This window comes from Haliotis rufescens, unplaced genomic scaffold, assembly GCF_023055435.1.
Source record: "Haliotis rufescens isolate VD_foot unplaced genomic scaffold, xgHalRufe1.0.p SCAF_20, whole genome shotgun sequence".
Classification (NCBI taxonomy): Eukaryota; Metazoa; Mollusca; class Gastropoda; order Lepetellida; family Haliotidae; genus Haliotis; species Haliotis rufescens.
The window spans coordinates 1,431,095-1,444,646 of record NW_025963891.1 but is presented as its reverse complement, the minus strand read 5'-3'; the positions used below and the strand labels follow the sequence as shown (position 1 = coordinate 1,444,646).

Sequence of the window (13,552 nt, the reverse complement as noted above, 5' to 3'; positions counted from 1 at the left end):
CTGATTACTGCCAAGCTGTGTAGACAATACTTATTCATTATTGTCAGTGTGAAGCATGCTAAAGTCCATTCTGCTGTATAATTACCTCAAGGTAAGCAATTTCCAAAATGGAAAGTTTTCACTTTTGAGTAATTAAATGTAATACATGTACTTCATAACAAATACTAAATGTAACAGACAAAACTATTATCAGTATTTTTTTTCTATGTATCATTAAAGTCTTGACTTATGACCTTAAATCATTCCATCAGATAAGGTCTCATAAATATGGTGTATTTCCTAGATTGTAACCACTTTGAACACACCACTTTCTTGCCACATGGATTTAGTGGCAGAATTTGTTGAATTTTTGTGCATGTTTACATTTAGACACTACAACCACTGAGTCATTTCATACAAAAGATGAATGTGAAGTTTTGAAGTGTTTACGTGTTATCTATAAGCGTTGTGGACTGTATGACTCAAATGATAACAAGACACAATTACAGTTATCTGTGTCAGTCACCATGTTCCGAAACAGCTCTGCACAAACTCCAGGTAATTCAACTACCCATGTTTATCTTTAACACTGCAGCTTTGTTACCCAATGAAACTATTGTTTTGCTGAGTACAACTTCTTCAGAAGCCTGGAAAAAAACTTTTGAGGACAATATGGGGGCATGTTTTTTCTTGGATTTTTATGTGTGAAAGTCAACCTCTAGGGTAATGTATGACAGAGGGATTCCATGTATTCTGTCAGATATGATTGTTATTGGGGGTTGAGGTAATTTGTGATTGTGATAGATTGGAATGTGAATCTGTCTCACTTGTGAATGAATAGTAGGACCATTCTGCTGATGCCAGTTCAATTTACATTTTCGTCCCTGTCTTGTGTTGTGATATTTTACTTTTTTGTATGTCTATCTGATTGACACTATGGTGGCATTTCCAGATGGTTTGTCATGAAGTCAAGGCCATATTTTGTACCGGTTATTCTAATAACCACATGGAAGTGATGTCCTTACATCTTGCCATAAGATTATTCAGTTCAATAAGTGATATGTAGTGTGAGTGCTGCTAATACTTGTTCAAAATATGTGTAGTATTGCATGTTAAAGTAGCAATGGTTAATCAAGTACATGTTGGCGTGTCGTGTTTCTGGAATCAGGTCAATACCTGACATTTTCACATTATTACTTCTTTTGAGCTTATCGGCTTCACGTATGGTTGTGTTGGACATTAATGTCTGCTAAGGTTTGGTGTCTTCAGTATATGTGTGCACTTCATGACATGTTACAAGGTGATGGGGCTACCGGGTTGGTAATGCATATGATTGCCATGCAGAAGTTCTGGGATTGATTACCACATGGGAACATTGCGTGGAACCATTCTTAGTGTCCCCCCATGTTGGAATATTGTTGAAAATGGTGTAAAACTATTCTCACTCACTCAATTACACTGATAGAAATATGATGTGGTGAACACTGTTACATGGTGGCCAGGGGTGGGAACCGCACACTGGATTATGTAGGCACATTTTACATGGATGGCAGTACCATATAACTAACAGGGTCGGTCTCCTAAGGCTGGTGACTTTGTTCATATTATGCCTTGGCTCACGCAGCAGTGAATAGGTACCCAGTAGGATATGAGATGGTAATGTAACTGTTAACTTTCTAGCACCTCACAGGCACCTTGGGTTGTATACTCCCCAGGGAGCTGAGAATGAAACTTGTGTGCAATCTGATCAGTTGACCTGGGGTGGTAATATAGCACTTTGGGCATGTCTTAGTGTGTGGATTTGGTACATTCAAAATATGCACAATGTTATTACATGGGGGACTGAGCTGTTTCAAGAGGAGTGGGGCTATATGCCATGAGACTGGCAACTTTTCTCAACCTGCAAAAATAGGGCTGGGCCGATGTTGAAGACAACTACAACATTACTATTCATTGCTGTTCTTTTTTATTTCGGCTTTAATGCAAAATGTGATGCCAGGATAGAATTGGTCCTCTCTGCGGGTCATAACGTAATTAGAGGCTATTTAGCGATGAGAAGGTCAGCTTTGTAGACTTGGATGTCTTGACCGATGCTCATAATATGAATCACAAAATTGTCTGGTGCAGACTCAATCATTTACAGGCTGACATCATATAGCTGGAATATTGCTGAGTGTGGCTTTATACAACAATGTTATGTTTTCAGTTCACAATGTTTTATAAAATATCAAATATGAAGCTTCATGGGGCTGAACTTGGCAGATATATGGCCCAAATATAGGTTTTATTTCAATTCACAACATGATCATATGGAGTTTCAGTGACTATGCAAATTTACTTTTGTTATTAAGTTTTATGATTTCTGTGTCGTTATGCTATTATGTCAGTGTATCATTGATTTGCTTGGACAGTGATCTGACTTTTGTTTGTCATTGCAAGGACATGTTTAGCAAAAGATCAAATTTTAAGAATGAATATTTTTCTAGTTCAATATACCAGCTTGATAATTTTGTGAACTATTTAGTGCTATAGGTGTCTTTCCTGCTTTGCCACCTAACATTCCTCATGTTGCAATAACCGTCCCCCCGGAATGCATGTCTTCTCATTGCACACCGAGACAATAACTGATTAACTGTAGTCCTCCAGAACACACTAGTTTCATAGACTTGTATTCAGTATACAATACCCAAAGCAGTAAATATATCTATATATTATTTACTAGACACAATATAAATAGGGCAACATAAATTTTAAAAAGTACTTTCATCTTCATTCTTGCTTTTCTTAAATTATTCTAAAAATTATATGGACCATTTTGTCACACTTTTCAGAAGTTATTCATAAATTCTTTGTGTTCTTATGTTCTGAGTTTGTGTGTTGTCATAATGTGTTCATACAGGTGTTTTTCAGTACAAACTTGGTATGGAAAACCATCATTCTGTATGGCTTTTCTTAGTCCAAAAGATTTGAAAATGCTTTTGAAGATGAAAGATAAAATATTAATTCTTTGATGATTTCACTTAGTTTGGTTGCTTACCTTGTGTTTATGGTGAGACAGGACCAAGCTTTCTACCAAGGTTCACTGAAAAACAAATGTCCCAATGTTTTGATTCTGTGTTGTAAATCACCTTATTGTATTTGTTATTCATTTGTTTATGCCAAATTTGTCTGAATATTTTAACCTTTTACATTTTGTCAACTAACTCACTTTGAAATTTCAATCTTTTTCAAATTATGTTTGTTATTTGGTATTTTACAATTTTGTTGATGATTATTTATTTATCATTTTTGAAAAGTTCCATTTTGCATGGTTTTATTAGACTAATTTGTGGGACCAAATGACCACACGAGAATACTTACGAAGGATGTCAATAACTCTGGTGCACAGTGATGATTATTTGATGGTGTGTTGTTTTGAGTGTTATGACATTTGTTGTTATAACACCTGTATGGTATACAACTGTATGTAGTGTAAAACGGCGTGTATTGCATGCATTGCATTAATTCTGCACGTGTTACACGTGGGAGACTGATGCACAGACTAATTTCATACATGCTGAGAACCAGAGCAGTCAGTAGACTGAGGCTGTTCCGTAATTGAGGGAATTGTCCTTTTCTTCTGAAAAACCATTTATTTGGTCATCGGAAATGTCAAAACAGTGTCATTACGAACAAACATTTTATCAGACTATTTTTGGCCAGTTTTGCTCTAAAAGAAACCTTGATTCCTCCCCAACTCCATCGTCAGTGTTGGTAGTCTTACTGATTGGCTGATTCTGTCAACTAGGTAATGTGCTTCAGACAGTGGGGAATGGCTCGCAAGTGATGGCACCTGCAGGTACGTTCGTCTGTCCGTGCGTGCGTGAGTCCATTTGTCATGGCCAAGTCACGCTGACATGTTGTGTGGCCCACTCGCACCAGACAAACCGCTAGCTGTGTACTCCTGTAGTCGTGTTGTATGTGTGGCACTCCACTGTCAATCAGAGCAACTGAATTACTACCTTCTCTTGACCAGTTTGCCTTTCCTGGATTGCTTACCCTTGCCCTTAGTAATGACCTTGACCTTTCAGGAATTGTGATGGACCTCGAAGACATTGTCACTAAAGAAAATTTGTTTTTGCATAACAGGAAATGCATGTTGTCTTAACATGGGGATATGAATGTGTGTAGTTTGTACTGAGGCATCTTTAACCTTGAGCTTTCACCTTGACCTGATTGTGACCTTGAACTTGACCTTTAGTGTCGGTGAGAAAGATGCTTGACATAGGTCTTGTTAAATTACTGTGATTCACTTGATTTCTGCTGAGGTTGACTTGTTCCCCAATTCTGCCTGCTGCCATATTCCCTAGTTGAAGTGCTCCACTGTTCACAGCCATCATCATTGAGGCAAGGAACTATAGTATCTTACTTTCAGCCCTCTCTTATCCTGATGGAGTTATTTTCAGCTTTTATAAATGCAATATTTCCTCAATTGTGCTCTGAAAATATAGGACCTGCTGTTGTATGAGAGCAGGATTGAACCAGGCATCAGGAACAGGTATGTAAGCTGCATCACAGACCCGGTTGGCCACAACACATAGTAGTCCCACCTGCTCTGCAATACTGAAGCTTCAGGTCAAACCATGGTTTCTCTGGATCAGTCTTTTCACAGCCAGTTTCAAGCAAATCAGGAACTGAACTAGAATTGCAAGAGGGATAACTTCTACTTCCCAATAGTCAACTTTCCCTTCATGTCAACTGCAGCCCTTGGTGTCTACGTTTCCCAACTCTTGAACTCTTGAAGTACAATCAAGCATGCTCTTTGTACAAAGATTTCAGAAATTGTTTGATCAAGATTACAACATTCAAGGCCTCAGTAAAGCTTTCAGAAAGTTGTATGGTAGACATGTGGAGGACATTCCAAATTTGCATCAGTGACAGGAATGATGTCTGAGGCAATTCCTTCTTTTGACAAACATGTGCTCCTGTCTTTATTTGTTGATACAGTTGACTTGCCTTTGCAAGTGTTTTTGACAGGTGTCACTGGTGGGGCAGGATACACTCATCTTTTTGCAAACACCTGGTATCATCACTATTTCAAAGCCTTTCATAAACACATGCTCATGATATAGTTGGAATCATACAATCGACTTGGTTTATGACTGAGATTTCTTATGAAAATGGAAAGGGTTTTGTCACCTTTGTTATTCAAGTAGGATGTTGTAGGCAATGGTAATGTGTGATATTAAGCAACAAACACATCTTTTTTATGCAAATTGTGTTATAGTGGCAGGTGCTAGAACATGAAATGCTTTCCATTTTTGTAAAAATCTGAGTGTCATCACTGGTTTTCATGATCTATTCACAAATGTTTTCACCACTATTTTGCCTATAACGCCCAAATGGAATCATTTAAGGCGGATAATCAAGACTGCTTATTCTCTAGATGACATTTTATATTTCACTTTTGCCATGTTTTGTTGTTTTCATAAGTAAGGCTTCTCTGTAATGTATTCCAAGTCTTTCTGAAGTGTTCGTACTTTCTTCTACCTATTGTAACTCTTGATCAGACAGTGTTGAACTTGGATCTTGTTTGTTGTTTGATACAGGAAAGATATGGTCATTTTTAGATTTTCTCCTTTGTGTTTCTTCAAAATTTGTGTCTTTATAAGTCAAGTCCTCTTCTATACATAAATATCTGAAGTTGTTTGACAGAATAGGAATCAACGCATCATTAATTGTCATTGTCTTCAGTTGATAAGAATTAAGCTCTTGAATTCATAACCCTGTCTCAAAATCCCTTCTTCCAAATGTCGGATATTTAATGGATACTGTTCTCAAATCATCAAAATTTAACATTTAGCTTACCTGCAAAGTATTATCACAACTTTTGACATTCATTGCAACTGTAAAGCAACCTGAAGACCAAGGAACAGAAGTAAATAATAAACAGCTTGTGTATGGTCATTTCCCGAGGAATGTTTGTATTTGCGCAAAGCTTAACTGGAATTATGCATCCTGGTAAGGTGAAGGTCAGAGGTTCAGTCATCATTCTGTGCAGTGTTATTAATTATGAAACGATGAAGCATATCTTCTATACACTTATACATTGAGCCTGGAGGAACTGCTACCAAATGGGACAATTACAGCCAGTTACTGAGACCTAATACTGCAAATTCAAATTACTCAAATGCAAGCAAATACAGCTCTTAACTTGTTTTCTATGTTTGTGTCATGCCAGTTTTCTAAGATGTTAAAGGTTTCAAACAAAAGGTCCAGCCTTTTATTGGAAAAGAAATATATCATGAATCAACTGGTTCCATTTTGAACACAAATATTGATAGACAAAGTCCATATTTTGTTTTCAGTGCCCAGTAACATAAACTGAACCTCTGTCCTGCAACTACCTGTGTCCAGTCTCTGTATGTCCTCAATACTCAGCAACAGTTTATCAGTGTGAAGGATCCATGTTCTGTATTCTATCCTCCTCTTGGACTGATGCACTGGTTGACTTTCAGAGAACACCTTGAAATGGCAAGATCCAAAGAAATCGATATTGATGGAACCAAATTAGTTTTGCTGTGTAAGCTAGTTTAGCTTCTTTGGCATACATAGTCTGATGATGCAGGACCATATGCATCAGTTTTATGAATTAATTATGATGCAAACGTTCACATCTTTGGGGCATCATTCCTTAATGCAGGTGAACAGGCTCTCAAGTCTTAAGATACAGTTCACACATTCATCAAGGTGTACTTCAGTGAAATCATGTATCCAGTATAGTTTCTCAGTTCATATCAACCTGTACCCTCATGTTTTGACTGACAGTGGTCTTCTAAGTATTAGCGTTCTTCTGTAATGGGGGTCACGGGTGGCCTAGTCATCTAAGGCGCCGCAATTCGCTGTGCAGAGTTGCGTCCCTTGGGCACGCCAGAAACCTATGATTGTGGGTTCGAATCCCGGTTCGCCCCAATTATGTTTCTAGGTTTGTCAGCACCATACCCGTGCTCGTGGCTTCACCGAAGTGGTAAACGTCTGAGACTTGCATCACTTCGGGCTTTCCTCAAACATTAAGCTGACACGCCGTGATATAACTGGAATAATGTTAAAAGCGGTGTTAAACCGAACTCACTCACTCACTCACTCACTCTTCTGTAAGGATCCTGTGCTTCGCTTGCTTGCTTCTTTGTAATTCTGTTTCCAACTGACAAGTGATGAGGATGGGGTGGCTACAGTGGGTGACCTGTTCCATGTCATCGTATCCTGAAGTCAGCGGATGCTGCTGATCCTATCAACCACAGGTTATGTGACTGAGGCATAAAACAACATTCACGTCTCTGGGTCCCATTCCATCAAGCTATCATGATTGTGACTTCCCTACTCCTACTTTGTGTAATAGTGCTAAGATCACAGTATTGTGATCTTTTCATTTTTGTAATTTATTTAGATTGTGTTTAAAAAAATGTCATATCACTTGTCACTGTTTGTTTGTTGTTTATTGCTGTGCTCAGCAATACTTCCGCCATATGATGGCAGACAATCCAGTGATTGACATCATGAGCATCGATTCCCGCAACCAAATCTGCAAGCCTGCCCAACTGAACCCGTTGGTCGCCTCTTACGGCAAGCATAGTCGCCTTTGGTTTGCTCAAGAGCTATTCTAACCTGGATCTTCACTGGTCACTTGTTACTGAATATGATATAAGATGTACTGCTATTTTGTTGATGAGAACTCATGCTTCCCTCTCAGTGTTTGTATTGCTTTTACTTTGTGGTACATTGAATACTCATCCCCAGTGTTACACCTGCCTCTGATCCAGTGGTACAGTCTTCCCTTTCCATCCTGGCTGAAGGGCATCTGAGGTGCTAGAATTTGCAGTGCATGGTTGCAACCCATAGGTGGGCAAATAACCTGTGGTTGTGGGCTCGAATTGTGGTTGTGTCCTGATTATGTTCCTAGGTTTGTCCACAACACACCCATGCTCATTGGTTGCCCAAAGTGGTGAACGTCAAAGACCTGCACCACTCCCTGATATAACTGAAATACTATTCAAAGCGGCATTAAACCAATCCCTCCCTCTCACCCATCCTGGCCTGTTTCAGTACTGGAGGACCCTTTCTGTGCCCTGTGATCCTGAGCTGTGTTGTGGCTGGCTTGTAGACTGATTGGTGCTACATCACTATTCAATTATCTCTGTTATAAGGGTCAGCTTTCTCAATAAAGCATGCATATTGACCAGTAAGTGCTACAGACTTGCGTTCAGTATGAGAGAAACATTAGACTCAACATGAGGGAAGTAATGACAGTGTCTTAATGAAATGTCAGCATTCTGTGGGGTAACATGGTGCTGATTCAGCTCTTGCCACTGTAACACTTTGGTGTTTAAAGGACTAAGTTATATATTTATTTTATTCTATTCATAAAACAAATTAATCAAAACATTTTATGTTGAATGATGGTCATTTTATTCAATGATCCTGTGGTTACTTTGTAGAAACTTGCTGATGCAGTGTTTAGATATGTTCACATTTCCACATGTTATCTGTGGATCCATTGTAGTGTTGAAATTGATAAGGATCCAACTCTTCATGGCAGTTTGGAAGGTAATTAGTCTGTTGAATGCTTTGCCTGTGTCTGAAGAGTAGAAGTCGAGGAATTTATTATTAGGACTGGTTATTCCCCGGTGATTTTCTATTATGCAGCCTATGTTGTACAGAACAGCAAAGGGAAACAGATTCAATCGTATTCAATTGCTGCCAGTTTCTCAAATTTCTTTCTGTCCACTTTGAGGGTAAAGGTTGTCTCTCTGATGATATCATATTTGGGATTTCATAAAATTTATATGTGTCATGGGCAGGGTACCTTATTTGGAATGATGTATGTGGCATTTGTACGTTTGAGGCATCAGATGATAGGTGTTCTTTAATACATGGTAAATGTCAGCTTGCAATGATCTCCAAAAGTGGCCAGTATTGGATCAAATTCAATATCTGCTTCTTTGCTTGACCTTTAGCAGAAAAGTACTTTGTGTATAAAGTATCTGAAACATTCATAATTTACAGATGGCTTGGTCAAGATTTCCTTGACTCTTGTTGAAGGTAGTTTTTGATTAGCGTGAAAATAGCTACATAATGACTGTCACAGTTTACTTATTCACCTTACCAGATACCATATTTTCTTCAGTATAGGGCACACCCAAGTATAATGCATATACCCCCTTAGTGGATTAAGTATTTTTTAGGAAAAACATTCCGAATATTATGTGCAGAAAAGAATTACACTGTACCCCTTCGGCAAAATCCGGTAAACGAACGTGTGATAAGAATACTTAGGTATTCGTTAGAACAACTGTTTTGAGGATATTTGTTTGCAGTGGAAATATCGTACATTTTGTTGAGATTGCTGCTTCCAATAATAGCAAGTATGTCTTCTGAACAGGATGCACAAAAGGCATCTGCCTGTAGCCCCTGGATTGTTTGGGTTATCTTCTGGCTAGCAAAAATATAAATATATTTAAAAAAATAGATTGAATTTTCAGCTTTCTAAAAATATGTATTTGGTTGTGTGTTCAAGAAAAAGGATGTAATAAGATGAAAACTGTCATACTCGTTCAAAGAAAACATAGAGTGGTAGTTATTTTAATGAACAAATGGAAGAAAGTTTGTTTTTGAAATTGCAATAGAAGTCATTTACATAATATCGGTGTATTTGAAGATCTTGAAACTTTGGCATAAGAATATTAATCAGATTATATGCCGAGGTTTGTGTTGAATGTTGCCTGACCACAGGGAAACTATTTGTGCAGTAGAAAGCATAAAGCATATTATGGTTGGGTAGCAACGCAGCAAGCTTTCTGTGCCTTTCGTGGAGCAGCCTATGTTATTATGAAGGGATTATGGAAACCAAACCTCTGTATCCATTACAAGTATTGATACCCTCAAGGGTGTCAGAAAAACCGAGGCACTAAAAGGAGTTGATGACGTCATGACACATGAGTTGACAAATTGTCAGGTTGAGATACCAGGCCAGTGTCATATTGGATTCCATTGTTGTGTTCAGCTTTGAAATCAATGTTGGGGACGTTCCTGGCGAGGAAAACTGATTTGTTACCAGCTTCATTGATCTCATTAGTGACATAGTATGCTTGCAATTACAACACATCCCTAACGGTGTCACATCACCTATGGCAATACCAACCTGTTACTGGTAGGATTTTGACTTTCGTTTACCCTGGTCACTTAATGAGATAGGTTGAACCCAAACAAGCATAATCACCTGTTCTTCGTCCGTCATGATAATTGTCAATAGCCGCCTTCTTGTGGCAGTCGGGAAGATGACAATGGGCTAGCTGGCCGTGGCGATAATGAAAGAGAATACAGAGGTGGGCACTGCATCTTCATCGTGGTTGTTTGGGGATTTGCCTTCCTCATATCATATTATGTCGTCATCAGATGAGTGACAAACAGATTTTGCTGGTCAGATTGTGCTCCTGGTAATGGAATTTTCCTCGGGCAGAATGAGACAAGCACCACCAGGCTTTCGACATCTCTTCCATAAAAACCTCAAAGGTAATCTTTTGTAGATATGCTGTGCCAGATATAGCTCCTTATGGTACAGAGTAGAATGGTAGTTCAAGGTCACAGTGCTGGAAACCATATACTTGCTCTTCTCATCCTTGTTTGTTTGTATGTAACCTCAGTCTCCGTGCAACTGCATATTTTTACTTTCAGGACTGAATATTTAAGAATTTTTTACTTAATATTTTTGGGCAGCAAGGAGATTTGGATTCTGGTTATTGTGTATAATTAGAGTTCAAACATGTTGATAGTAATCATTCTTAATTAGATAGTCTGTTTAACTGCTTTCTTTAAGCTTATTTTGCATGGAGTTGATTCATAAAACTTCATGAAACATTGACCATTTCAGTAAAGTCATCATTCGTATGTGATGATCTGTTTGAATGCCATGCATTTATTTATAACAAAGTGTCTTGTGCTTTTATGAGTTGGTGTTACAATGTGTAGTGATCATTTTTCAATGTCTTTATTCTCAATGCTAATTGCTTACATAAAATTGAATTGTGATTTTGAAGATCATTCAATGGATTTTGCTGTTTCAGTATCTACCTCAAATATTTAGTAGATCTGTGTTTAACAAGGGTTTTTTATAAATGTTATAGGTGTGGTGTTTTTGAGGTTTCTAAATATCAAAAAAAGGTTTTTTTATTAATTGAATTGTGGTCTGCTTTGTTGAAATGTGAAATACTTATGTTCTAAAGTCAAGGTCAGTGTAGCAATGCTTGAGCACTGCGTAACCAAAGTGGCAACAATTCACGGGACAGCAACATGGCTATTTGTACCATAGCTTACAGAGTGTTTTTCTGTTTGCAGGCCGCAGTTTGAACGTGAAGAAGAACGATGGCATCAAGGAGTCCACAGACAGTAGTACTATCGAGGATGAGGACACTAAGAGTGAGTCCACAAGTAATACACTCTTTGATTTTTCATAGGGGAATCACATTCACATCTCATGGGTTAGACACAGATCAGGGGATAGTAGTCTTTGTTCAATGAGGATATACCGTTTTGATACCGTTTCATTTTTCCAAGGTCAAAGGAATAATACTTTGAATGTTTTGATCAATGAAAGTGTTCAGACTTTTGATTTCAAAGAGAAGTCATAAAGTATGTTGGCATTGGCATGTACTGCAACCATTACAGCCAGATCTCTGACACAAGTCATTAGTATATTGAGACATTGGCATGGTGTGTACTGCAACCATGACAGCCAGATCTCTGTGAGACAGATTATGGTTGTGTTGAGACATTGGCATGTACCGTTATTTGTTTGCTGTCATGCTTGTTCTGACCCTGCAGTGTGGGGTGTCTGTGGATGTGGTCGCCTAGAATATGCTCTTAGACCACATCCATACACAATCTGACAGAAACATGGATTATGAGCTGAGCAGCAAGAGCTGTGCCATCTTCTCATGCTCATTCAATACTTCAGCCGTGTTCTTGTAGTTTATGTTGAAGTTTTATGCCTCTATAACGGAGCTAAATAAAGTATTTTGAATAGAGTTAGATGCTTGAAGGGATTTGTAGTAGACAGACCATGACACAGTGTCCTCTGGTCACCCAGGCTGGTCATCCATCAGATGTGTGTGTTGAACCCACTCTTGTCATATTTACTCTGTGTTGTTTTGTTGTTAGAAACGAGAATTTATGTTCAGTATTTCAATAGTTACTAAAAGTTGTTTTTATGGAACATGTAATTTGTTAAATGAGCCTTTATGCAATGAGAAGGGGGAACCTGAAGCAGCCTCTGTGACCAGTATGTCAAGATGGATTTTCAACAAGATGATAAATGTTGTTGATGAACACCAAGATTAAGATAGTAATGTATTCCGAATTTATCATTTGTCTGATGTGAAATGATCGAGACCTTGCAGGAGATGCACAGGTGAGTGTTTGAAATGGTTGCATCATTTGCTGTGCCAAATATCCAGTCACAAGACATGTGATGCTATGGATAGGAGTGTTACCTCCTCCACACAGTGATACCTCCAACATGAACACACCTGTATCGTCTGTAGTGGAGGCCTCTTGTTCTATATGGGGTTGTGAATGTTTGCGATGCAGCATGTGTGGTTATTTGTGTTTATTGTCTCAGTTGATTGATGTAAACAAGATTATTTTATACTTATGAAACACAGTGATTAGTCACACATTAATTCCAACACATGGCAGTTTTTTTGTGAGGTTTGAGTTTTGACAATTGCAAGTATTATTGAGTATTTCAAATCCATCTGTAACATATTCAAATTCTGTAAAAAACATATTGACATCCTTTAATGTGAAAGTTTTTTTACATTAACATATGTTAACATTCTATGTTAAGACCAAGCTTTACAAAAGTAAAATAATGGTTTGAGAAGATATTTATGATAACATTCTTCGGAACATTTCCAGAATTCTTAGGAAATGTGTTAACAGTAACTATTGAGTGACCTCCAGTCTACCCAAAGTGTTTTAGTTTCTTTTGCTTTTCTGTCTTTGCATTTTGGCCTAGAATACCTGTAAAACAAGATGTCAGATTAATCTGTCCCAATCATTTTACAATAAGAATGGAGAATTGGAGAACAGGAAACATAAAAGACATTCGCCTTTTGAAGTGTCAATAAAGTATGGAAAATAAGTTAGTATATTTTTGTTTTTATTTTAAATGGATGGATTTGTATACTGCTAATTTCACTCCAGTTTTCTTCAAAACCAATTTTCAGTTGATTCCAGCAGACAGCATGTTGTAATATTACAGAGTCTATTACAGAGTATCTAAGTTTGCATGAAGATGTATGTTAACCATTTTGTTGAACCATGCGTAAGAAAGCAGTGCTTAGTATGATTGGTTTCCTCTCTCTACTTCTTCTGATGGGATGACTACAGCTGTCAGCTCTCATCCTATCTCCTTTCCTCTCCTCTGTCCATCAGGCAAGCCAGATATTGACAGTGAGTATAGAAGGAATGAACAAGAAGTGAAGCCACCATCCCACCCATACCCTGCCCACTCTACTGGGGTCACATGCGTTCTGTT

The 13,552-nt window shown here is 38.0% G+C and overlaps 1 protein-coding gene across 38 annotated transcripts in view; it reads left to right on the top strand.

Annotated features, from left to right (window-relative positions):
* LOC124151040 (calcium/calmodulin-dependent protein kinase type II delta chain-like) overlaps positions 1–13,552 on the top strand; it is a 140,850-nt gene that overhangs the window by 109,146 nt on the left and 18,152 nt on the right. For 7 of the 38 annotated variants that reach the window (XM_046523325.2, XM_046523322.2, XM_046523321.2 and 4 more), the window contains one exon: positions 11,350–11,430. In XM_046523325.2, the coding sequence (XP_046379281.1) occupies positions 11,350–11,430 (81 nt within the window). Of the gene's footprint in view, positions 1–3,766; positions 3,818–11,349; positions 11,443–13,404; positions 13,468–13,552 lie in introns of all 38 variants that reach the window. The other 31 variants (XM_046523291.2, XM_046523293.2, XM_046523288.2 and 28 more) reach the window with 11 other exon arrangements.